The sequence below is a fragment of the Heteronotia binoei genome, chromosome 9 (assembly GCF_032191835.1).
Source record: "Heteronotia binoei isolate CCM8104 ecotype False Entrance Well chromosome 9, APGP_CSIRO_Hbin_v1, whole genome shotgun sequence".
Lineage (NCBI taxonomy): Eukaryota > Metazoa > Chordata > Lepidosauria > Squamata > Gekkonidae > Heteronotia > Heteronotia binoei.
This window is the reverse complement of record NC_083231.1, coordinates 104,074,526-104,100,081: the sequence shown is the minus strand read 5'-3', so window position 1 is coordinate 104,100,081 and position 25,556 is coordinate 104,074,526. Positions and strand designations below refer to the sequence as shown.

Genomic DNA, 25,556 nt, shown 5'->3' with positions numbered 1-25,556 from the left:
TGCCTCAGTGAGACCACAAAGTGTGTGCTTCGAAACGGTGTTTATTTTGGCTGCTTTGTGTGTGTGTGAAAGTGAGAGAGAGAGAGAAAGTGGAAGTGCAGCCAGCAGGCCTATAGCCAGAAAATTTTCGGTGAGGGGGTCCAGGGAATAAAATTTCAGATAGAGGGCCCCCCCCACTCTCTCTGCTGCCACTTCTCTGGCAGCCCCCCTCTCCCCGCTGCTCTGGCGGCCCCTGCCCCCCTCCACAGCACCTCCCCCTCCCACCCACCCCGTGAAGCACTGGCTCCTCCTGGGGCTCTTTCCAGCCCCACCCCCACCACCGATCACAGGAAAAGCCGTGGGGAGGCCAGCGCTCCTCTGCCGGCCTTCCAGAGCTCTCCAGAGCTTTAGTGCTGGGGTGGTGGTGAAAGAAAGCACCAGCAAGCCCTGCAAAAGCGCCTGCCGCCTCCGCTGCTTTCTCCATTGCTGATCATAAAGACCTATGGGGCTCATACAGGGAGAGCATTACTCTAGATTCAGCAAGAAGAGGGTTTTATAATGGAGATACATAATGGAGGTATTTAATAAGGACAGGTGCCCAATAATGGGTTGGATCAGGACTAAAATGGCCATTTCCACTGATTCCCCCTTCTTGCAGCTGATGTCATTCTCCTATCCCCAGCGGTAGCATTTTGTGAAGATCAATGAGCTGCAGTTGTGTGTGGAAGTGGAGGGAAGGACTTCCATTCTACCATTTAAAAATTGTTTAGATCAAACCCTATGAGCTTCCATTTGCACATAATAATGCACTCTTGTTTTAAGATGTACAGAAAGGGAAGCAGAGATGGATTTTGGGGGGGGGATTATTATTATTGTAAAATCAAGTTTATATACAGCAAACTACAAAGATATATATTTACAACCTGATATATTTATATATTTTGAGAGAGAGAGTTGTGAATTAAGTGTCTGATTTTCACGTTCATACTGAAGAGTGATCCGAAAGCTTCAAGGAATATCCGCAGGTATTCGCAGAAGTGCTTCAGCCTCTTCTTGTAAAGACTCTGCCTTTTCAGCCAGATGCATCTGTATCCCAAAACAACATCTGAGGTCGAATTATTCTGATAATACAACTTCCCAGATGCACTAAGTGCAGTGTGTGTGTGAAAGGTGGCCATTCCCCAAGATGAAGACTCAAAAGCAGGCGCAAGAACTAACCTGATCTTTGTGAAAAGCCAGGGCTTTTTTTTGTAGCAGAAACTCATTTGCATATTGGACCATAAACCCCCTCATGTAGCCAATCCTCCAAGAGCTTACAGGGCCTGCAGTAAGCTCCAGGAAGATTGGCTACATCAGGGGTGTGTGGCCTAATATGCAAAGGAGTTCCTGCTGCAAAAAAAAAAGCCCTGTGAAAAGCTAAATATAAGCAGCTTCCAAAATCCCACCATGTTATAATACAGCTGACAGAATGGGCTTTCCACATAAAGGGATAGAGCTCTGCAGGCAGGAGCAGGTGGGCTGTACTTTATCCAAAAGGATCTGACAAATGGGCTGTAGGCAGGTGGTATACACCAAGATGCACGTTTACCCCTCTGGGGGTCTTTGCAAGCTCTTCCCTACATGCACTCTAACAATGTCTATGATAGGAGTAGTATAATACAGGTAATTCATCACAGGTAACATTTCCCCAAAGGCGGTGGCAGTGGGGTGAATGTGACCACTCCCCTGCGATAAGCTGGAAGACTTGGTTCTTATTCCAATGGAGGAAAGCTCCCTACTTTGCTTCATGGATAGGCATAGCTCTACCCCAGGTTCTTTTCCAATCCACTGCTTCTGGTAGCATAGCAGGGCCTCCTTGGTTTCTTTGCCAGCCAGGAGAACATTACCTCGGCATAAAGCAAGAATACCCTGCTCAAAGTAACCTGTTAAAGATCCCTCATTAACTTGGTTGATCATAATGCAACTGTATTCCAAAAAAGGATCAGGATTCTCCGGTACTTCCTATCTACTCTCCAGATCGGCTGAAAACATTTATCAGTTGGAAAGTGTCAGATTTGGAGCTTTTCACAGAAATTTTTGCTCACCTTTGCAGATGAAACTATTTGCCGAGCCTGACGTCTGGACATATGCTCAATAGTCTTCACCAGCACTTCTGGATTTGCATTCGCCAAGTGTGCTAACGTTTTATATCCTGCATTGTAGAGTTGCTTGGCTCGGGCCTGCAAAAAGGGCCAAAACGCTAATGAAAGGAGATGAGAAGCAGCATCCCCAACAACAGCAACAAGCATCTGTTCCCACCTCTTGCACTTCTAGCCATCCCCCTCCTGCTACTCTGGCTGGGACACTGAAGGCATTTCGTAGAGATTACACAGTAACTCCACTGGCAGAAATAACTGCCTCTTTCTTTTTTCTTTCATCTTTCACACTAAGGACTGGGATACTATAGGGAGCTGCTTCATCTCCCACAGTTCTCATAAGCCTCAATTAAAAGTTGTTGTGAATATTGTAATATTAAACAGGCACAGGATTCTTTGAAACAGAGTGTTGTTTTAATAGTCAGGGCTCTTGAAAATAGCTATTATGCCATTAAAGGTTTTGAAACTTGAACTCGAGTCCAGCGGTCTTACAGTGACATTTCCCTTTGAAATGTTTTTGTTAGTTGACTGCTGCTCTTAGGTAAGGAACCTGGAAGATTAAAATGTTCTCCCTGATTCCTGTGTGTTGCAGTTTTTAATGTCTTTCAGGTCATTCCATTGCTGATCTAAAAGAAGTCCTCAAATAAAGACATTTCAAAGGGAGACTGTTGAACTCAAGTTAATTCATAAATTCAGAACAATGGACACACACACACCTGATTAGGGGTTTTACGATTTTTATCTCACAACCAATGTTAATCTTCTACCTGCTCACTGTGAGTAATGGCCATGATGTTTTATGATGAAGTTACATGTGACAGTTTCACACACAGCTGCATGAAATTACCAAGGTGAGTTTATTTTAAGAAGGGCACTGTTATCTGTGTATTTAGAGAACATCTTGCCAGCTGTTAGAACCAGGGCTTTTTTTGAGCAGGAACACAGTTCCGACTGGCTGGTGTCAGGAGATGTGGCCTAATATGCAAATGAGTTCCTGCTGGGCTTTTTCTACCAAAAAAGGCCTGGTTAGAATGGAAGGATTGCCACCATATTATGAAAAAACTAAAGGGCTGGCTTGCTTCCTATATAAATGCAGAGCTATAAATAATAGGTAAGTCTAAACGCTTTAGTTTTTATTCCTGTAGGGCTATGCAGTGGCCTTCATGCTGTAATTTGTATGGTTAATTTTAGGGAAATAACCACAGAGGAAAACTTACTAAGAATATCCTTCTGAGGACGATTAACCACAAAACAGGCTTACATCTGGATGCTCCTCAGTTCATTACAGAAGCTGCTCTGCAGCCTTACAAGGCTGGGACTTTCGTTAATTTACATTGCAGAATCACACTGTTGTTGTGTTGTCTTTGTTATCTACTTAAGATGTAAAGGCTATATGTAATGTAACTTCATTAAAAAGCATAGTAGCCCTTCCAGTGCTTATTTCTGTTCTTTTCCACTGTGATCCCGAGTTGCTTGTAATCTTCCACCCCCAAGCATTTCCCCTCTGCTCTAATCAAGCTGATTACCATATGCATTGTACCCTCTGCATCCTTTGCAACGCCCCACCCACCTTCTGACCAGGATAAAAGGCCTCAGATCTACACTTCTGTTCTACTGTGTCTGATGAAGAGAGCTTTAATTCTCCAAAACTTGCACCCTGAAGATGTTACTGGCAGTGGTGGACTGGCCAGGGCGTCAGCTTGCCCAATGGCAAGTGGGCCCTGTGGTCCTCTGATGAAGTGGGCCCCTCTTAAACATTAGGAAGGAAAGAAAAGGTCCCCTGTGCAAGCACCAGTCGTTTTCGTCTCTGGGATGCTGCTGCTTTCACAACGTTTTCACGGCAGGCCTTTTTACGGGGTGGTTTGCCATTGCCTTCCCAGTCATTACACTTCCCCCCCCAACAAGCTGGGTACTCATTTTACTGACCTCAGAAGGATGGAAGGCTGAGTCAACCTTGAGCCGGCTACCTGAACCAGCTTCCGCTGGAATCGAACTCAGGCTGTGAGCAGAGGGCTCCGACTGCAGTACTGCAGCTTTACCACTCTGCACCACGGGGCTCTTAAACATTAGACAATATGTTAAAAATGTTAATGACCTTTTAATAGTTTGAAAATAAGAGAAGTTCCAATATTATTACTGTAATACAACTAAAATTTACCTAGTAGTACTATTTTAATGATTTTTTTTTAATAAAATCATTTTCCGAGGATACTTTATATTTAAGAATATAATCAATAACTCTGAAAAAATAATTCTGATTTGGGTTATGTGAGGCTGACGCGTATATTATATAGGCTTGGATCTTTACTGTTGTGACTGCGCAATGAAGCTTAGCTGGGAAACCCTGTGTGGTCCCTGCTGGGGTGTGACACGAGGTCACACAGAAGTCCAAAGGTCAAATGCCAAAACAGAGGCTAGCCCAAATGAACCCTGAGGGATACTGCCAGGGGAAAAGCATCTATAAGTTTCAATGACCAAGAGGCTACTGTACAGGAGCAAACTGTAATTACTAAAAAAAATATGCCTACATTTCGCAAAAGTTCTGGCATATGCTCCTTCAATTTTATCCTGGAATTGCAGCTGTTCTTAGGGGTTGCATAATGCTCACTTTTGAAGATGTTTTAAAAATCTTTTAGAAATTTTATTTTGAATTTCTGAAAAGCTGTACTTATTATTGCATTTTTTTTTGCACAAAAGTGTTTAGAAAAGGACCTAAACATTTAAAGTTTGCTCACCTCCAAAACTCCTGCCACTTCCATAAGAGGAATGAGCTCTGCCTTAACACAATAGGTCAATTTCTTGCTAAGTTCCATGAAGAGAGCTTTATAAACCCAAAATTCATCCAGTTCCTGGAAACATAAATAATATTAAATATTAAAATACAACACAAATGCAATATTTGTTCGTTGGTGGTTTGGGAAACTGCTGAGTGAATCCTGATATATTTCTGGAAGTTGGAATGTTGTATACCAGTCATTGTTATCCTTCAATTACAGATAAGGTAAGACTTAAATGTGAACAACCAAAGGGTCCAATAACCTTTCAAATGGATCACATGGGCACCACCTTAAATCGCAATGATAAGGTATCAACAGAAACAGCCAACGCCAACAAATTCTTTCCTGATAATTAACTGATGGCAAAGAGATGATAGAACATACATGGAAACCATATTGTAATAGAACAGTGAAATGGCTCCTTTGTTATTAGCTGAAGGATTTCTAATATGTGAATTAATTAAAACAGAACAAACATGAGCTACTGCTTCGTTCACTTTTGGCATTAGATGGGGAAAGTATTGTGGGCAATTGGGAAAATTTGAATTAAAATAATAATAAAAAAACCCTAGCAAATTTGGAACAGAAGAGCAATAGCTTAGTTGCAGAGCAGGGAATGCGTGCAGATGGTTCCAGGTTAATTTTCCAACATCTCAAACAGCAGGCGGTGGGAAGGAGGTACTTCTCTGCATAGTTTCAGAGGGTAGCTGTGTTGGTGTCTGACAAAGAGAGAACTTACACTCTTGAAAGCCTGTACTCCAAAAATCTTGTTGATCTCTAAGGTGCTACCGGACTCAAATCTAACATTTTATTTGCATGACTGTCTGACCCAATGTAAGAAGAAGAAGAAGAAGAATTGCAGATTTATACCCCGCCTTTCTCTCTGAATCAGCGACTCAGAGCGGCTTACAATCTCCTATATCTTCTCCCCCCCACAACAGACACCCTGTGAGGTGGGTGGGGCTGAGAGGACTCTCACAGCAGCTGCCCTTTCAAGGACAACCTCTGCCAGAGCTATGGCTAACCCAAGACCATTCCAGCAGGTGCAAGTGGAGGAGTGGGGAATCAAACCCGGTTCTCCCAGATAAGAGTCCGCACACTTAACCACTACACCAAACTGGCTCGTTCATATACAGGAAGTCCATCACTTAAGTATTAAGCTGTCATACATTACCTCACAGAAATGCAGAATGGAGGAGGAGAACGCAGCAGCTGAATTAAGGAGGGTTTGAACAAATCCACGAGATGTGTTAAATTTTTCTGCCACACTCCATATGTTGGTCTCTTTTAATAGTGCGTGAAGAACAAAGGACAAGTATAGTCTACCGACAATGCTGCTGTCCACATCCTAAAACCAAAATTAGTTTTAGTTCAAAATTACGGACACAGCCGAATGTAAGCCTTCTGCATCTTTCAACAGCCCTAAAACAATGGGGGAAAGGGATAGTCCTTAAATGTATTCATTTCCATGGCAATATATGAAGATGTGCCCTGACCTGGATGGCCCAGGATAGTCCAGTCTCATCAGATCTTGGAAACTATGCAGGGTCAGCCATGGATAGTATTTGGATAGGGAAGGGTCATGATGCAGAGGCAGGCAAGAGCAACAACCTCTGAATGCCTCTTGCCTTGAAAACCCCCCCTGGGTTGCCAGAAGCCAGCTGTGACTTGACAGCACTTTCCTCCACCACCACATGAAGATCTCTCTGCATACCTGCCTTATAAAACGCCTTATATACTCACAAGGAGTATATAAGGAGCTATAAAACTTCTTAGAAGCTGCCTTATATACTCCCTGTTTACCTTACAGAACACATTTCTACATGTAAATCTACTCCCCGCCTACCTGCCTTATAAAACTCCTTATAAGGAGCTACAAAACTTCTTAGAAACTGCTTTATATACTCCCTGTCTACCTTATAAAACACATTTCCAGCTAAGAATTTTAGAGCCAGTCTTGCACAGTACTTACAGTGTTAGATCAAGATAGAGGAGGAGAGCCCACTTGCCATAACATATAATAATAATAATAATAATAATAATAATAATAATAATAATAATAATAATAATAATAATCTTTATTTTTATATCCCGCCCTCCCCCGCCAAGGCGGGCTCAGGGCGGCTAACAGACATGGGGATCCCATGATTCATCTAAAACAATATAAACAATTTTAAATATATCAATTACATAGTAAATTATTTAAAATAGATAAAATACATAAAATAGGTGCTAAAATACTGTAATCATAATATCCACAAGATGGCTAAATGTCCACACGTCGGATTAATCAGGTTCTATCTCGAAAGCCAGCTGGAAAAGAAATGTTTTGCAAGCCCTGCGGAATTGGTTCAGGTCCCGCAGGGCTCGCACCATCTCTGGAAGGTCGTTCCACCAACGTGGAGGAGTGGGGTGAACCTAGGCCAGTCAATCTCTTTCAGCTTAATCTACTTCACAGGGTTACTTTGGAGGAGGGACAGGATAAAATGTAAAGGGAAAGAGGTCTTAAAAAGACAGAGAGGTAAAAATGGATGAGGAAAGTATTTTTGCCTTCCACTGCCTTTAAAGTACCTCCTATGAGAGAGAGATCTCTCTTACCTTCCTGATGGCTTGTCCAGAAGCCTTTTTTGCTATAAAGCTCTCTGGCACTCCAACCGCAGCTGCTACTTGCTGTTCTACTGGGGTCAGCTGATTATACTAAAAAGCAGAATTCAGATTGAAAAATTCAGCTGAATACTTCTAAGCAGCAAATGTTAACAGAGAACGCAGAGCACAACCTGTCCTCCTGTGAGGATTCGCACAGAGCTCTATGTGGCCCTCTTGACCCTCCAAGCTGCTTCAGAAATGGAAAGTAATCTCACCAAGTGGCTGCGCATTTGGGATGGGGGATGCAATTTATCCCCCCCCCCCACAAAAAATTGGGTCAATAAATGCTTTGGGCTCCCCGTATCTACCCAAGAAATTGCACAAAGCAGAACAATCCCCCTGCCAAACCCCAATCCAAATTCCCCTCCCACACACAGCTTTTCAGTGACATTAAGAGGTCAGGAAATCTGACTGCTGTTCTCTTGAGTCTTGTCTTCTTAAGCCCTGAGTCACAGTCAAACCAAACCAATGATCTGTGACTAACTTAAGCTTTCAACACCTGGATAGGATTAACTACTGTTGGATCAGAGCCATTGTATTTCACAGCATTGCCTGGAGGCAATATTTATGATTCTAACACCTTGTTAGGATATGTCATTTAGTATTTCAAGAAGACATATTTTGCTAGAAGAAAGACAGACAAAACAGCCTACAGGGTTAAGGCCAAGCCACCTATTTATTTTGTTAGATTTTTATCCCACCCTCCCCTGCACCCAAGAGTATCCATGGGAAACTTGCAGCTAGCTTCCTGGAAATCACATGGTAGATGTTTCCTTCAGTTCCAGGAGGAACCTGAAATTATGCAGTCTGGCCATACCAATGAGACAAGGGATGTATCACTTGCAAGCTCTGATGAAATGGCTGAAGTCTTCTCTGACATCACCTGAATGCACAGAGGGCTGGTGCAAGAAGCAATCTTCCATGGAAGGTACAGATTCCTCCTCCTGTGGCTGTAATGGGAAACTGAAACGTTTGAAAATCGATGTTGGCCCTTCAAGAGGGCTGGCACCAAGACACAACTCCAGCCATTTCACCATGGCTACATTCAAACATCACAAAACACAACTAAATTGCGACAGGGGGATGAACAGAGCTTGTCAGCAAGCTTGTATTATCACCCCATTTCTCCCACTTCCTGTTTCTTCTCATGCATAGAAACTGATTGAAAATTTCCTAGACTGACTGAGCTCCAATTTAGCATAACACTCAAATGCAGATTCCTCTGCAAACTGGAGTTTATTTATTCTGTAAAAACTGGGATTCTAAACTGGAACTATACCAAGGTTTAGAATTTTACTTAAGGGTGGGAATACATTTGCATTTGTGCCTGCATTTGAAAACCATGGAAAACTGGAACAGGAAGTGTTCAATAAATTCAGTGTGAAGGAGGAAACGGAAGCACAGCAACAAGCTCTGTACATGCCCAGCTGCATGTAACTACAGTTTGCCATGATGTCTCAATGTAGCCAGCAAAGCTAACAAAGGTTCCCTGGATGTCCTTTTCCCTCTGAGCAAGACCGTAAAACTCTTAATGTTTTTTAAAAGCCTTACCTGTTTAAAATAGATCATCCAATCTGGGTTACATTGGGAAACCATATCATACGGCGTTGTCAGGTAGAGTAAATGAAGGCAGCTCTCAAGGATTAGCCCCTCAAGGCCTTTCTTAAGGTCTCCATAGAGTGTATCACAATATGACAGATCAACAGAACCTGAGATGTATTTAAACAAGCAAACATCATACAGTGTACCACGCTAAGTACATGTGCATATTGTGCAGATATATTTAACTTTCTTTCCCTCTTGGGAACATGACATTTGCAGCACCTAAACATATGTGCTAGCCCCAGGTGCTTTTCCATATAGTTAAAAGCACTGCTTACTTCTTAGTTCAAGCTTTAGTTTTAAGACCCTTCCCTCATCTTCATGCAATGGACTGTTTCAGAGAGTAGTCAGGTGGGCCTGTAGCAGGACAGCCAGATTTGTGCCCAGTAGCATCTTAGATCGTTGGGCTATGAGCTTTCAAGAATCAAAGCTCTGACAAAGGGAGCTTTGACCCAAAAGCTCATACCCCAAAAATCTTGTTGGTCTCTAAGCTGATACTAGACTCCAGGGCTTTTTGGGTAGAAAAAGCCCAGCAGGAACTCATTTGCATATTAGGACACCCCCCCTGACATTACTATTGCTTCACACAATAGTAGCACTATTCCTAGCACATAAACTGGAATTCATTTGCATATTAGGCCACATCCCCTAACGCCAAGCCAACTGGAACTGCGTTCTTGTGTGTTCCAGCTCAAACCGCCCCTGCTAGACACAAATTTAGATGTAATGGACAGAGCATGAGTTTTGATTCCAGAGTGGGGTAGGGGTAAAGGGCTGTGGAAACACTGCCTTTTCATACCTTTACAAAAATTCAATACGCCACAATGCGGGGGGGGGGGGGCAGGGGGGAACTACTGAGACTGCTACAATGCCCCTCCATTTGTTAAAGGATAAGTAAGCGCTCTCACTAAAGATACAGAGCAAGAGGTTTCTGGCCTATAAAATTAAATTAAAGAATGTTGGCAAAAAGGGTTGCCAACAACCTGGAGAAAAAAATCCCGTCATTTTAATAGCAGCTAAATGTATAAAAGCAGCCTAATGGCATGGATGTAAGTAACGTCACCTGTGCCAATAGCATCCCAGGATGTTTTTTTCTCCAGGCTATTGGGAGCCCTACTGGGCACTCATAAAACCACACTTCTCAAAGACTTGCCACTGAAGCTAAGGTGAATTTGCCAGGAATTTGATTTGAGGTGAAAACTAAGGTCCCTAAATGCACGGCTGCTCCATGACACTTTGAGGCCTGAGATGAAAACATCCACACGTGAAACCCTTTCTGTAAAAACACAATCACACTAAAATAATGGACAATTTTGTTGCCTTTCATTACTCCTGAAGCAGCTACCTTGTGCTGCCTAATGATCCTAGCACAGTAGCAGTAAGCAGCACTAGGAGCACTATTCCTAGCACATAAGCCAGGGACATCTTACCTTTGTAAGTGGCTTGACCCAGGTGAGTGATCTCTAAATTATGCTGCAGTTGGTGTTCACTCTCACACTTTTCTCTTTCCTTTAGTAGCCCATTTTGTTTCAACCACTGCAACGCCTCCACAGTTACATTACACAGACTTTTCCCCTTAGGCAGAAGCTGGGGTTGGATGCTAATCAAAGTACAGCACATAAAGTGGTTAACTTCTTCGGGGCTGGTTGCTACCTATAGTGGAACAGAAGAAGGGCAAGCTGGACTAAGATCTACAAAAAACCTCCAGAGTTTAGAACTGTGGAAGAAAAACAGATCCTGGCTCTTTGTTATTCCTACTGAAGCTTCCCTCCCTGAATCACTCCCCTTAATGAAGTCAAGCAATTTTACAGCATACAAAAAAGATTTCCGAAATACCTTCAAGCCTACTAAAGAGAGGATCAAGCTCCGAATTCCTCTGTTGCGCTCAAGCAAGAGGTTGCTGTAACAGCTTTCTAAAGGGCTGTGTACTAAGTTTCGAACCTTTAAGAAATTATAATATGTAATCAATGAAACAGCATAAGTTAAAGAGAAAGCTATAAACAATTCATATTTCTACCCAAAATTCTTAGAACAGCATCTTGTCTATTACACCTCTCCAGAAACTCTCTCTTAATTATGCTCAGGAAGCTCATGCTCTGGGGGCCCTGCTCTATAAAGGAAGAAAGTCTATCTGCAGCTAAAACAGGGTCTTTACACTGGTGACTCCAAGTCCGTGGAATGATCTGCTTTGAAAGTTTTGATTGCGCACCTTTGCCTGGCTTTCTGGCAGTTACCTGATATGCATGTATTCAGGAAAACTTCCCTGAGGCCAGGATTTTCTGGTTCCACAAATCTGCTATGGGATAGCATAGTCTAGTTTCTTTGCTTTTATTTAATTCTAGAACTGTAGTTGCGCATTGTTTTACAGTAGTTTTGAGTGCTGTCTATTAATCACCTTGATTACTTTGGAAAGATCAAGTATAAATCAGGGTCCCCAACCTTTTTCAGCATGTGGGCACTTTTGGAATTCTGAGAGAGTGACTGGGGCAACTACAAAATGCCACACCCAGAGTGGAAGGGAAAAGGGGGGTAATTGTAAAAAATACCCTGGGAAAGAAAAATGAAAGAGAATAAAACCAACACTGGTGGCAGCTGCTGCTCAACATTATTTTTATCTCCACAGCCAATCAGATCTCCAGCAGCCAGAAGCCCTGTTGGCTGAGAGCCCCAAGTGGCCCCACCCACTTCTGAAAACACTTGATGGGCACCAGGAAAGGTGTTGGTGGGTGCCATAGTGCTCATAGACACGACAGGGACCCCTACTATAAGTGATCTTAGTGAGCTACAGCACTGTAGTTGTTAGTGTCTGACTTTGATCTGGGAGACTCAGGTCTGAACCCCTGCTTTGCCATAGCAGCTTGTTGGGCGACCTTGAGCCAGTCACACTCTGCCTGACCTACCTCACAGGGTTGTTGTGAGGTCAAAATGAAGGTGAGAACAACATCAGATGCCTTTGATCCACAACAGGGAATATAACAAAGTAAACAAAAATTCCAAGCAAAACTAAATTTAAAAAATGACACATGAGACAGCTCTTCTCCCTCCAGGTTTCCACTGTCTGAACCCCTTCTAGTGATATGTAACAGTCTGATTTGGGTAAGGATTTACTGAATAAGAAAGAACAAGGATATGTTTTAGCAATATATCTGTTTTTTTTAAAAATGCTTGACTACTTATCTTTTAAATATATGCCTTTAAAATCAACACTTTAATTTTTCACATGAGCTTGCGCTTATAAAGGTAGCCACTTACCCTAAGTCCATGCAGATACATATTAAAATAATTTAACAAGTTGGAAAGTCAGGATGTAACACTATTTAGCCACAACTCTATTTAATGATGAAATACCATTAGCTTTGAAGGAGAGTAGCTGGGCTTTGTCGTTATTACACTCAATAAAAAAGTACCCTTAAAATATACTTACTAAAAAGAGAGTCTTTTTACAAACAAAAAACAAACACTGAACTCCTCCCTATGCTACATAATTGATTTATCCCGATGATTCAGAAGTCTCAAAAATCTCCATTCTTTTTTGCTCAAGTTACCAGCTGTTTGTCTTTTGTTTGCGCTATAAGAATGCTTTCGCCAGCACTGTCAATGCCAGCACGACCGGCTCTGCCAATCATCTGCTTATACTGATTCTTCTTCATGAATTCGGTGGCAACGTATGGAGCTCTTAAGATGACCCTAAGAAAACAGCAAAGATGTATTTTAATTATAGAACTGATACATGGGCATTTTCTTCAAGATAAAAAATAAGCTATTTTATCTTCCTAAAGTCTGATATAACTAAACATTCCAGAACACAATTAAGTATGCAAATAATTTCTGAAACCATTACTTTCCTCAAGGTTGTTAACATGCACATTGTTTCATGCATGATATGCTAAAGCACTGAATAAGGCCTTTTACCCTTCTGCAGAAGTCTTTGCTGAGATAAGTGTGGCTGTTGCAGTGGAACATACAAAGAGAGGCATTTAGATGGGGGGGGGGGGGGGAGACTCACTGAAACAGTGAGAGGCTTCCTTTTATGAATCAGTTGATTAATTTAATTTAGTAATCAGCAGTTCTAACTGTGATTTTAAATTGTGCTCATTTATAATTGGTGTTTTATTTACACCGCAATGTAACAGCTAATAAATGTTATCAATCAATTAATTAAACTCCTCAGATTACTCCAATTAGTACTGATAACTATATCTCTGAGACAGAACAAAGTTTGAGCTCAGTGGCACCTTTAAAACCAACCAAATTTACTCTGGGTATAAGCTTTCAGCCTCTCAAAATATTTCTGAACCTGGACAGCGTAAAACTAAACAAAAAAGAAGCTTGATTCACCTTCGAGCTGGCAGGTTTACTCCAGCCGCAAGGGTAGAGGTACAGGTCAGGAGACAGAGGATGCCTGAAGAATAGGCTTCTTCGATTTGTTTTCTTTCATCGCTGGTAAGGCCGCTGTGGTGATAGGCAACTCCAAAAGGAATTGTTCGCTTCAGTACTGGACAAAGTCTTCCATTGCAAATGTTGGTTAAATCTTCAATAAGGTCCCGTTTTTCCCTGTCCCTGATGGTTTTATACTCTCTAGGGAAGAAAATGACAATCAGATTGTACTCATATGGAAAACAGCTCAGGATCTGCACATGTGGTTTCGAAAGAGGCTATGGCTCCGTGCTTCCTTCACTATGGCCAGGTGGTCACGTTGTTGTTCATTCAGGATGAATAAATCACGGTGCACATGATCTGTAAAACAGTCCATGCAGATGTGACATTTCTTGTCCCTCACCCATGTTTAAAGGACCGGAGATCAACTACTTCCCTTATCACCCAGCAGTAATAACCCATGCAAACACAGGTGTGACTGTTTAACTAACAGCTAGATTTACTGAAGGTAGTTCACAGGGATGCAGCTAATGGGGCCTTCCAGGACTCCTCTCCTCATCAGTGTGTGTGTGTGAGCTTCAAGGTATCAGGTCTTGAAACATCAGGTGGATAAGCAGATGTGTACTATTACAAAAGTTTGCTAGTCAGACACCTGTACTTATAATATATGTAGGATGAGAGTCATTATCTCTGTAGACCCATGGTACTCAAGGGCTTGCAAGGCCCATGTGGCTCATTTCACATGCAACTTGTGGCTGTTCTGAGCACTGTTCCCCAATGTGGAACACACTGGATATTCCAGGGAAATGAGCCAGGTCACTGCCCAGCCCAGTAGGGCTTGTGGCTGGTGTGGCAGAATTGGAACCTGGACTGAACCTCACTCCTCTACTAAACCTATTAATTCAATTTCTATAGTAATTAGCCTCTACATTAGCCTCTAGTAATTGCTTCTGTTTCCCAGGAGGCTTTAGGATGCTTCTGGTGATGTGACCTTCCTCGTATAAACAATGCTATACATGATTTTTTACCTTTTGGAATGTTTCTACACTATCAAACTAAATAGATGGGAGTATCTGAGCCTAGCTTCCTGGGACTCTCTTAGTTGACTTTGACTCTCTGAGTTACCCTAGCTTTCTCTGACTCTCCTGACCTCCCCAAAGAGAAAGAATGGACTGAGCTTTGTCATGCATGTCAGAGATGTATGCCAGATGCTCGTCACAGAGTTGACTGACAGTTACATGGACTCCTAAGGAGGGGGGGGGGGACTTAATGTCTGAATTTAGTCTTGCTCAGGGTTGTTCTGGCCAACCACCTTGTGCTATGGGTCTTGACAGAATAACCAGTATATATCTTTTATAAAATTACAGTGCACTCTAATTAGATATTTGATTACGGTACTTTGATTTATTTTGTATGCTGTATAGTAGATTCTTATATATTTAAAGGGTTTTACATTTGGGTTTGAAGTTAAACAAATAAGAGGTGTTTTGAAGCAACTGTCTCTCTCTCTCTCAATGCAATTGGGAAGCCAATTTCTCCCCCCACACATGAACACAGTGGGGGTGGGAGTCCATGAAAAGGTTCCTGCCCTCCTCATTTCCCCAACAGCTGGCAAATGGTTTGTTTGTTTGTTTACTTTCATTTTTATCCTGCCCTCCCAACAAGCAGGCAAGTGGACTGTGGAACAGCCCCCTGCATACAGACTGGAAGACAGAAAAACGATGACCATCCCTGAGCTGTGGGCCTTGTGCCACTACACATCTTGCTCTCCTCCGGGTATGCTGCCAACCTCACTCTCTAACAAGAGCTACTGTGGCTTATGCCCTTCCCCTCACTCCACATATATAAGGGCCGTCTAAAGTTCAATAGTGGTGGGGAGAGACAAACACCCTGACATTCTCAGAGGTATGCTGTCAATTTAAAAGGTTCTACTTATACATTTAATAGTAGTGTGTGTCTGGGGTGGTTCACAGGGTATACAGTGGTCACATGGCTCTTTTGGTTCATGGTAATTGTGAACGTGACTCTCCATGAACCACACAGTACCACTTTCTAGACCAGCCATCAGTGACAGCAATGAACCAATTAGGTGATGAAACTTCTTTCCCAAACCATTTCCAAATTTGGATAGGTTCATGCTGGGATGCCACAGATCTCTGCAGAATATTATGAGAGAAAACTGTAATGTGTGGAAATGTTACTAAAGCCATTTATTCATGTCAGAGGATTAAATAAATTTCAGCTTCATGATGCCTCCTTTTAAACCCTAATGGCTTAGTTCCTCTTGTTATGTCTCTATCTGTTCCTCTGACACATGATACTTTGTATGATACTGTTAATGTCTCTCATAAACGCAATTCTTCCTGGTATAGTAATGTCATCGTTTCTAGGTGTGTCAGTGCTCCAGATGCAATGCTGCAACATACTGTGCAATTGTGATGGTCATGGTACACTCTCTTGACCTCTTCCCAAAACAATTCCAACACTCTGGCCATTTCCACCAATCAACTCTCAAATTAAATTATGAAATAATTATTAAACACATACAGACAACATACCTCTTCAAGTACTTGCATATTGTTTCAGCTACATTTTCACAGTTCTTTTTAGTGGGACAAAAGATGAGGCAGGAGTACTTTGGAATAACTTCTGTTGCCAAGGCAATAAGATGATCTGGGTCTATCTTCTGAAGATTACTAGAATACTGAAGGTATTGTACATCGTGGTTTATAATCTGCATTAGGGCTGTGCCTCAGTCATCAAAACATTTATGCCAAGGTTTACTACATCTGACAAGGAATAAATCTGTCTAGGGCTGAAGTTTCAGTTTGTAAAATTGCTCAGGTTTTTAAAGACTGCAACCCTACACATGCTTCCTTGGAAAGTGTTACACAGAAATCAGTACGATAATTTGGACTGCACATTCTTAAGACTGTCCTGTACATCCCTTGAATGAAATGGAACACTAAAAACTATACGTAGTCTTGTCCTATATTATACATCCTGAGGATACTAAAGCCAAGGGCCATACAAGCCTGTGCTGGTAAAACATACACTTAAAACAATATATTCCTCTAAATTATTGCACTGGGAAAGACTAACCCCCCCTCCAAAAAAAAAATTCAGAAACTAAATAGAGACCGCTGATTTATTTTGATTGTTAACATCTTAATGAATTTTTTCTCGATAGTTCCCTATTTGTGCAAGACATAAGGAAAAACATCATTGGAAAATGTTGAAGTAAGTAGCCTGACTGAATAATAAATTATCTACAGAAAAGAAAAGGTTCAAATGCTTAGATATATTACCTTATAATCAAGGAGACGTGAAAATGTAAAGCCGTTTTCTGCAGTGCTGTCAACTTCATAGATGCTGTCTTGTATTTTAACATATTCTTTTAATTCTACCTAGATTTTTAAAGTTACCAACAATCACAAAATGTCATGACTTGAATTGGCACGTTATCTCTCTCTCTACCTACCTACCGATCTGATTGATGCTTTGAAAAATTAACAAAAGCTTCCAGACAACACAATTAGCCACTGAGGTTGTTTATTCTCTTACTTATATCAATGGTTCTTGGTGGCTCCCTAAAAATAGTAGAATAGATTAACACTTCCTGGAATGATGTCTAATTGAATTTCCATTGCGTACATAATTTTGCCTATAGTTAAGGAAAAAAATTAATAAAATGTTTTTCCTGTTTGCTCCAAAGAAGGCAACACTATTTTAGAAACTTTAACGATCTGGAAATGCTAGACATTAAAATCACTCATAATACATGGTACCCATTGTTTTCCTAAAGTAGACGTTTTTTCTTCAAATGAAAATTTTTTTCGAAAGCAAACATTATAGTAAAAAAGTTTAATTGTTTTAGGAGCTTAGAATGAAAAATATGTTTTCAATTCTCATCAACCTGACAAGGTCGACAAATTAAATTTACATGTACGACTGTTCATGCATAGCTTAGGTCTTGAATACATACTGGCCTGAAATTACTGGTGTAGTATTCCGCTTTCAAAAACTGCTGCAGGTCTCCAACATTGCTTAACGTTGCACTCATGCCAATGATCTGAGTAGTCTCTATATAACGTAAAGCAACATTATTTGAAATGCTGAATGTTCATAATTAAGAACACACTATGAGAATCTATCAAAGCCCATACAAAAACTGAAAAGGTAAGTCAAAGTACCCCAAACTGTAAACAAAACAGGAAATGGTCTCTTCACAAGATTAGTGCCAAAGGATAACAGCAGCATCCATCTCAAGAATCATGTACTCAAAACACTTCCCTAATTACAGAACACTGTTAAAATAGCAGCACAAAATACAGCCTTGAAAAGTCTCTTTAAAAAATCTCAGTAAAATCTTGATATGTTTGAAAGTTTCAGAATGAAGACGTAAGAACATAACATGAGCCCTGCTGGATCAGACCAGAGGTCCATCTAGTTCAGCATCCTGCCTCACACAGTGGCCAATCAGTTCCTCTGGATGGCCAGTAACAGGGCATAGAGGCTGAGGTCTTCCCCCAATGTTGCCTCTTGGCTATGGGATTCAGGAGATTACTGCCTCTGAACGTAGAGGCTCCCCTCGGTCATCAGGGCTACTAGCCACTGATAGACTTATCCATGAATCTATCTAAGCCCCCTTTAAAGCTGTTTATTTCTGTGGCCATCACTACATCCTCCGCCAGCGATTTCCACATTTTAATTGCTTGTTGTGTAAAGTAATATTTCCTTCCATCTATCCTGAACCTACCGCTCATCAGCTTCGTTGGATGCTCTTGCGTTCTAGTATTTCGGGAGAAGGAGAAAAAGACTAATTTTCTTTACCCATCCTGGAATTATATTTAAACTATACTGCTGTCCTGTGGCCTTGCTCCCTTCCAGAACCTGAAGGATCACCTACTCCCTTATGAACCTACCCGAATTGCTAGTGACATCTTCTGAGGTCCTTCTTTGCCTGACCCTACCATCTGAGATTAGGTGGGTCACGACCAAGGAGAGGTCCTTCTCAGTTGTGCCAATGAAACTATAGAACCCATTCCTTGCCTGTCTGTTGCCATTTTTCATCAGCAGGTAAAGACTTGTTTCATCTGGCTTTGCTTCCATGATCCCACCTTCCTACCCTGTTTTTAATTACTGTTCTCACGCATGTGTATTTTACTGAATGTGTATTTAAAATTTTTAAAAATAGTTTGAATCATGTGGGGGGTTTTGTTTGGTTTTAATGGTAGATGTATTTTTATTATGCATGTTTTAACCTGCTACCTGCCTTGTGGCTCTGATGAGGGCAGAATAGCAAAGTATAAATTCTGTAAATAAATACAACAAAACCCCCAAATGAATAGAATAAATAAAATCTTCCTTGTTCAAGACCTTAGAGAATCCTAAAAGGGAGTTTAAAGGGTTGGGATTTTCAAATTTTGCCCCTCTTCATGATTCTTCTTGGAACCAGATCGCATGTTGTATCTGATTATTAGTTCTAGATATTATGCAGAAATTACTTACTACTTGTGTAGATTATCTTTGCAAGTGTCATTTCTAGAATGGCTCCACGACTTCCTTCTCCAATCATGTGGAGCTATGAATGAGAGAAAGGGGGAAAGTAATCACAGAATCCAAGATATCGAATATCTAAATATTACCATGGATCACAGTAAGATTCTAGTAATGTGACTACTGTACTTTAACCTACAGTCAAATTTAACCTTCAGTCAAAACAAGACTCCTGTATTTTTAACTGGTCTGTTGGCTCAGAGCTTCTCCAGTCCAAGAACAGAACTATTCCCATACAAAAAAGGAGCACAAATTTAACCCAAAAAACAGACACAACATTCTGAAAAGCATTCTCAAGAACAGCAATTAAACATGACAGCTAATGTTTGTTCTACATATATTACTAATTTTTCAGCTGATGCAGGTAAGATACCAGTAAGAATAAAATGATGATCAATGGCAAATTTTATGAAATTTCTTGAAGGAGTAGGGACTTTGGCCTTCTGTGATCAATGAGATCTGCAGACTTGGATGGTTTTGAATCAATCACCACACCAGAACTCTCTGGTTATAGTGTTTTATGCTGGTCAAGTATATCCCTCTGCATTCAATTTCTAAGTATATCTCTCTGCATTCAGTTTTTCTGTGATTCTGAAGACAGCAACAGCCACTCATACTTGGTAATTTCAAGACTTTGCAACTGCAATAAATTTGTCATAAGGCTGACTTTGAAAAACTGGAGCTTAAACTAAAATACTATGCCATTCAAGGAAGGGTGGAATGCCTTGCTAGAAGACTAGGAATGAATATTACTGGCTCAGCAGCTGCTTCATATTCATAGAATTTGTTTTCCCTGAAGTATTTCCAAGTATTTCCAAGTTCCAAGGCCACGCTAGCTAGGCCACATCAGACCTTGGAAGCTAAGCAGGGTTGGCCCTGGTTAGTATTTAGATGGGAGACCACCAAGGCGTTCCAGGGTCACTATTGCAGACACAGGTACTGGCAAACCACCACTTAATATATCTTGCCTTGAAAACCCTACAGGGTCATCATAAGTTGGCTGAAACCTGAAGGCACTTCACATCGCCACAAGAGTCTCTCCAAACCTGAACATCTTTAAGAAGAGACATAAGACCTGTGTATTTTCACTATGCTTGGAACTAATAAAATATGTTCAAATGTATTACTACTGTTGGCATAATTAACATATATTTGGAGCACAATGACACTTTAAATCATATTAATGTTTAAATCATACTAATTCATTAGTTTCTTATAAAAGCCTTGAAAGCTTTTCAGCTGGCTGAGTAGAGATTGTGGAAGCAAGACAAATCGCGAGCTACTTTTTGATTCCATAAATAATTGACATGTGTAAAATGTTAGAAAGGCTTTCAAAGTATTATAACAAACCTCATCAACTACAACTAGACCCAAGTCACTGATTCGTCCTGTTTCTATTAAGGAATTCACCAGGCTGTGTCCTTTCTCAATAGTAGAAACATACAAGGATTTCTTTAGCCTTCTCTTGACAGGTGGAATTTTTCCTTTACTTCCTGCATACTCTTCAACCAGAAAACCCAGTTCCATTCCAAAACCTGATAAATTCCCAACCTAAAAATAATAAAAATATAAAGGAAGAAGACAAATTTTACAATAAATGTTAAAAACAAAAACCATAAACAGTTTATTACAAAAGCCTCTGCAGTTAACTACATGAAATCTTAATTCATTAAATCCTAAGAAAATCCTGGACTCAGTATAAAAACATACGAACACACAGGAATTTCTAAACTGCAAACTAACTAAATAAACAGCAGCAGTCTTAGGAGCAAGTCCTATGAAGAAAGGTTGAAGGAGCTGGGCATGTTTAGCCTGGAGAGGAGACAGCTGAGAGGTGATATGATCACCATCTTCAAGTACTTGGAAGGGCTGTCATATAGAGGATGTGCGGAATTGTTTTCTGTGGTCCCAGAAGGTAGGACCAGAACCAATAGGTTGAAATTAAAAAGAGTTTCCGGGTCAACATTAGACCGTTAGAGCGGTTCCTCAGTGGAACAGGCTTCCTCAGGAGGTGGTGGGCTCTCCTTCCTTGGATGTTTTTAAACAGAGGCTAGATGGCCATCTGACGGCAATGAAGATCCTGTGAATTTAGGGGGAGGTATTTGTGAGTTTCCTGCATTATGCAGGGAGTTGGGCTAGATGACCCTGGAAGTCCCTTCCAACTCTATGATTCTATGAAATACAGCCCAGGGCTATGACTGTCCCCCCCCCCCCCCAATACACCTTCTTGGTTAAATGGAATTTCTTCTCGATTAAGCATATATTATTTTCCTCCTTGAATCTGCACTCCTGATCGAAAATTGTCCAGATAAAATACAGATATATCTTAAAACCATACAGATAAACCTTAACACCATCACACCTTCTCCTGAACTATGGCCACATAAGGAAGGATCATTAACACATCCATTTGCCTGCACAGCAATTCTTGAAGAATTAAAATTTCAGCTACAAGTGTTTTTCCACCACTGGTTGGTAAGGAGTATATTAAATTTTTTCTCTGTTTCAGTGATTCTAATGTTAAACAATCATGCTGCCAATCTGAAAAAAAAAGAAAGACATTACTTACACTTCTTTTGTATTTTACCATTCATAATGACTCAAAATCAAAACAAAGATCTGCTTTAAAATCCTACAAGGGTTTATTTTTTCAATCAAATATAATTTAAGAATATAATTCAAGATTACATCATTTTTAAAAGCATTCAGTTATGGTAACATATATTCTTGAATGCATTCACAAATCCTGGTAGTTCAGTATCAGCATACCGAAATTATACTAATGTACTAGTTTAAGTTCAAGTTAAGCTGGTTATTACATTGATATAACTGGTTTACAGTGCAATCCTAAACAGAGACACACTGTTCTAAACCCAATTAGTACAATGGATTTAGAGACATGCCACTCTGTTTAAGACTGAACTGGAAGTCATGATTTCAACAGGAGTTTGTACAAAGACGGTTCCAAGGTTATGTGTAAGAATTTATCAATGGTGGTATTACCATAAAGGTTTTCAATTCCTCGACACTTTACCAGTAGCTCCTTGACTTTGGTAGGTAAACCATAAAAAGGACCAATATCAACAAATGAAGCATCAGCTGTTTCCTCAGCATGACCAGTCTCTTTAGCTTCAACAGATTCCTTGAGCTCTTTGCTTTTAGACACCAATGGAGCTGGAGCTCTTGCATTTCCAGTCATTGCACTTTTGAGAAGATCTTTAAGGCTTTTTCTCCTGCTCGGGTCAGCCAAAGCAATTGCAGATAGTTCACTTGTAGATGGTTCATTATCTTTATTATATTCTGTTTTGTAGCAATAAGACTGATTTGAAGTCGTGTCAGGGCAGCCATTCATATGACAGTCTTTTTGTTTTACATCTGCTATTGCATCAGGGCCAGCAAAACATTCATTGGACTGTTTAAGAAATAAAAGCTGCGATGATGGCAGGCATTCTAGAACATCATCATCATCTTGAGGTTTTACATTGCTCTCCTGTTGTTCTTTCCCAGAGCTCAAGAAATCATGTTCTGTTTCGCTTCTTGAGCAAGTCATACTTTCTGAAAATGTCTGTTCTGCACTCTGTAACTGGGCAGCAGTTCTGCTCTCAAAGCTTTTAGAATCCAACACAAAGTCAGGAGAAAGCACAACCTTTTGTTCTATAACTTCTATTTCGGTTAACAGAGAGGAGTTCCCAGAAAAGCTGTCGTAGTCCCCAAACAAGTCATCTTCACTGCCATTACACTACAAGAACAAGACATGGAGCTGTTTGACTGTTTTGAATAATACCAAGAATTTATACACAACACTTTACAGCAAAGCACTTCACACACATTGTTTCAGGAGATCTTGCAAGAACCCTACTGCAATATTAGAACACTATAGTATACCTGTACTTTAGATAGGAGGCTAAGGTTGAGAAACACTGAGTTGCTTTAGGCAAGGTCACAGTTTTGGGCTGAGACAGAATTTAGAGTTGCTACCTAATCAGTAGGGGAAACATTTCCCATCACTTATCTTCATGCCTGAGGAGGTTTTGCCTGTTTAATGTTTTGTTTACCTTGTGTCCACAGAAGAAAGAAAGAAAAAAAAGGAAAGGTCCCCTGTGCAAGCACCAGTCATTTCCGACTCTGGGGTGACGTTGCTTTCACAACGTTTTCACGGCAGACTTTTAACGGGGTGGTTTGCCATTGCCTTCCCCAGTCTTTTACACTTTCCCCCCAGTACTCATTTTACCGACCTCAGAAGGATGGAAGGCTGAGTCAACCTTGGGCCGGCTACCTGAATCCAGCTTCCGCCAGACTCGAACTCAGGTCGTGAGCAGAGAGTTCAGGCCACAGTACTGCTGCTTTACCACTCTGCGCCACGGGGCCGCTAGAAGAAAGAAAGATCCCGCCTAAACTGAAGTTGAACAGCATCATGAAATGTACTTTAATTGTTATTTAATTGTTTTTAAATTGTAATTGTAAACTTTTTGAATTGACTGTTAGCCTCCCTGAGTCCGCTTGCGGAGAAGGCAGGATGGAAGACTAAAATAATAAATAAACAAACAAACAAACAAACAAACTGGATGAGATAAGGTATAGTAGTTAAAGATTCAGACCAGGATCTGGGAAACTCAGGTTCAAAAACCCACTCTGCTGTGGAAGTTCACTAGGTGACTTTGGCCCACTCACACAGTCCAAGCCTAACCTACTTCACAGAGTTGTTGTGAAGGTAAACTGGAGGAGAATAGAACCGTACATGCTGCTTTAGGTCCCCATTTGTATTAAAAATGCAGCTAAAGATGAGGCAGATAAAAAGCAGGTGGATTGGTGGGTGGGAGAAAGAAGCAAAGACAGGTGAGGATACAAGGGCTGCCAGAAAGTGAGAAAGAGAAAACAGTATGGTGGGAAAATATAGGGAAACGCAAAGTGCCCCCTGCAAGTCCTTGCAGGTTCCCCACTGTGTGACTTTGGCCAGAGATTTCCCAGGGAGAAGGAAGGAAAATTGAAGGGGGGGTTGGGGAGAGAGACAGATAAAGGTAGGTTGGCTTGTGGATGTGGAGAAAAGAAGGCAGGAAAAGGGGAGAGACCAGGGGGGGCCTTTAGGGCAGAAAAAGGGGAAATATTGGGGTAAGGGAAATGGAATGCCTCCTGCAGGAAGTTGCAGATCACCTGAGTGGGTGCATATTCTTGAAACATGAAAAGAAGCAATAATTACCACCTGACACCTAGCACAGCAACTAGGTGTTACTTATTTAGGGACTACCTGATCTACTCATTTTATTTATTTTATTCGATTTTTAGCCCACCCTTCCCGTAAGACAGGCTCAGGGCATGTTACATCATAAAAACAATCAACAGTAAAAACAATACAAGACCTATTGTCTAGGTCCAGCAGATCTTATAGCACTGGGATGGAATGAAGGGGAGAGGCCGGTAACAAGCGACTCTCCAGGGGGAGCTCATTCCACCAGGCAGGGGCCAGGGCTGAAAAGGCCCTGGCCCTTGTCAAGGCCAGATGGACGTCTCTGGGGCCAGGTATTACCAAATGTTGTTGGGTCTCTGATTGTAAAGAGCTACGGGGCTCATACAGGGAGAGGAGATCCCGAAGGTATGCTGGCCCCTGGCCATATAGGACTTTAAAGGTAAGTACCAACACCTTGAACTGGATCCAGTACTCAATTTTGTTGCACGTACATCCTGCATTTCCACTTTGTACATATGACTGAAGCAAAGCCTAGCCTGTATTGTCGCTATCGCCTATCCAAAAATTCAGGCTGGGTTGCGATGCAGGGGCCACGTTTTTGACAGGCGGAAGCGAGCAGAGGGAAGGGCGCCAATGCCTTTCAAGGAGCTAGTCCTCAGCCAAAGAGGGGAACGGCGCCCGGGCTCTCCTCGTGGATACCTCAGGATAGTCTTGCTCCTCCCCACTTCCCAGCTTCTTGCGGGGCGGCGGCGACCCGGAGCAAGTCCGGTCTCGGCTCCTTTTGCCCCCCAAAGCGGCTCTGTCGCTTCTCCGACTGGACCTCCGCCGTCCTCGAGTCCTCTTCACGGCGACCCCGCCGCTCTCCATGAGGCAACGGCATAGCCCGCCCGCAACGGTTAAGGAATCAGTCCGTCAGTCTCACACCGGGCGAACCAGCGTCGGCAATGAGATTCGCTTCTCGTGAGGAAAGCCGGAAGCTCCATTCCCCCCCCCCCATCTTGAAACAATGGAATTGTCCATCGCCTTCTGTCGAATACGCACAGGGACTAAACCAACTACTGCGACGGGGGGGGGAGAGAAAGAAAGACTTGACACTAACGCTTAACTTCCTAACGGCTATGCCATATCGTTAAGGTTATGGTATATACCATTTCCTGGGTTGAAGACGCGTCTGGGAGAGGGGAGCAAAGAGAACCTCGTGTGACGATTGGGTAGCGGAAGTTGACAGCCAGAGCGCAAAACTTCTCTATGGCCGCGGTTGTCGCCGCCGGACCACAGCGACGCATGCGCAATGAA

The 25,556-nt window shown here is 41.6% G+C and overlaps 1 protein-coding gene across 2 annotated transcripts; it reads right to left on the bottom strand.

Annotated features, from left to right (window-relative positions):
• Positions 1 to 828: 828 nt before the first annotated feature.
• Positions 829 to 25,550, bottom strand: HELQ (helicase, POLQ like). 2 transcript variants are annotated; one of them, XM_060247106.1, is made up of 18 exons: positions 24,960 to 25,550; positions 22,079 to 22,814; positions 21,438 to 21,616; positions 20,426 to 20,626; positions 19,028 to 19,100; positions 17,502 to 17,599; positions 16,825 to 16,923; positions 16,075 to 16,220; positions 13,478 to 13,717; positions 12,685 to 12,826; positions 10,976 to 11,080; positions 10,570 to 10,792; positions 9,089 to 9,246; positions 7,490 to 7,588; positions 6,066 to 6,239; positions 4,850 to 4,963; positions 2,064 to 2,198; positions 829 to 1,065 (listed from the first exon to the last, which is right to left on the bottom strand). In XM_060247106.1, exons 1-18 carry the CDS (start codon positions 25,125 to 25,127, stop codon positions 988 to 990), a joined length of 3,168 nt encoding a protein of 1,055 aa, XP_060103089.1. In that variant the 5' UTR covers positions 25,128 to 25,550; the 3' UTR covers positions 829 to 987. The 2 variants fall into 2 exon arrangements, with proteins under 2 accessions (XP_060103089.1, XP_060103090.1); XM_060247107.1 differs by lacking the exons at positions 21,438 to 21,616; positions 24,960 to 25,550 and having other exon boundaries at positions 22,079 to 22,199.
• Between the last annotated feature and the right edge of the window lie 6 nt (positions 25,551 to 25,556).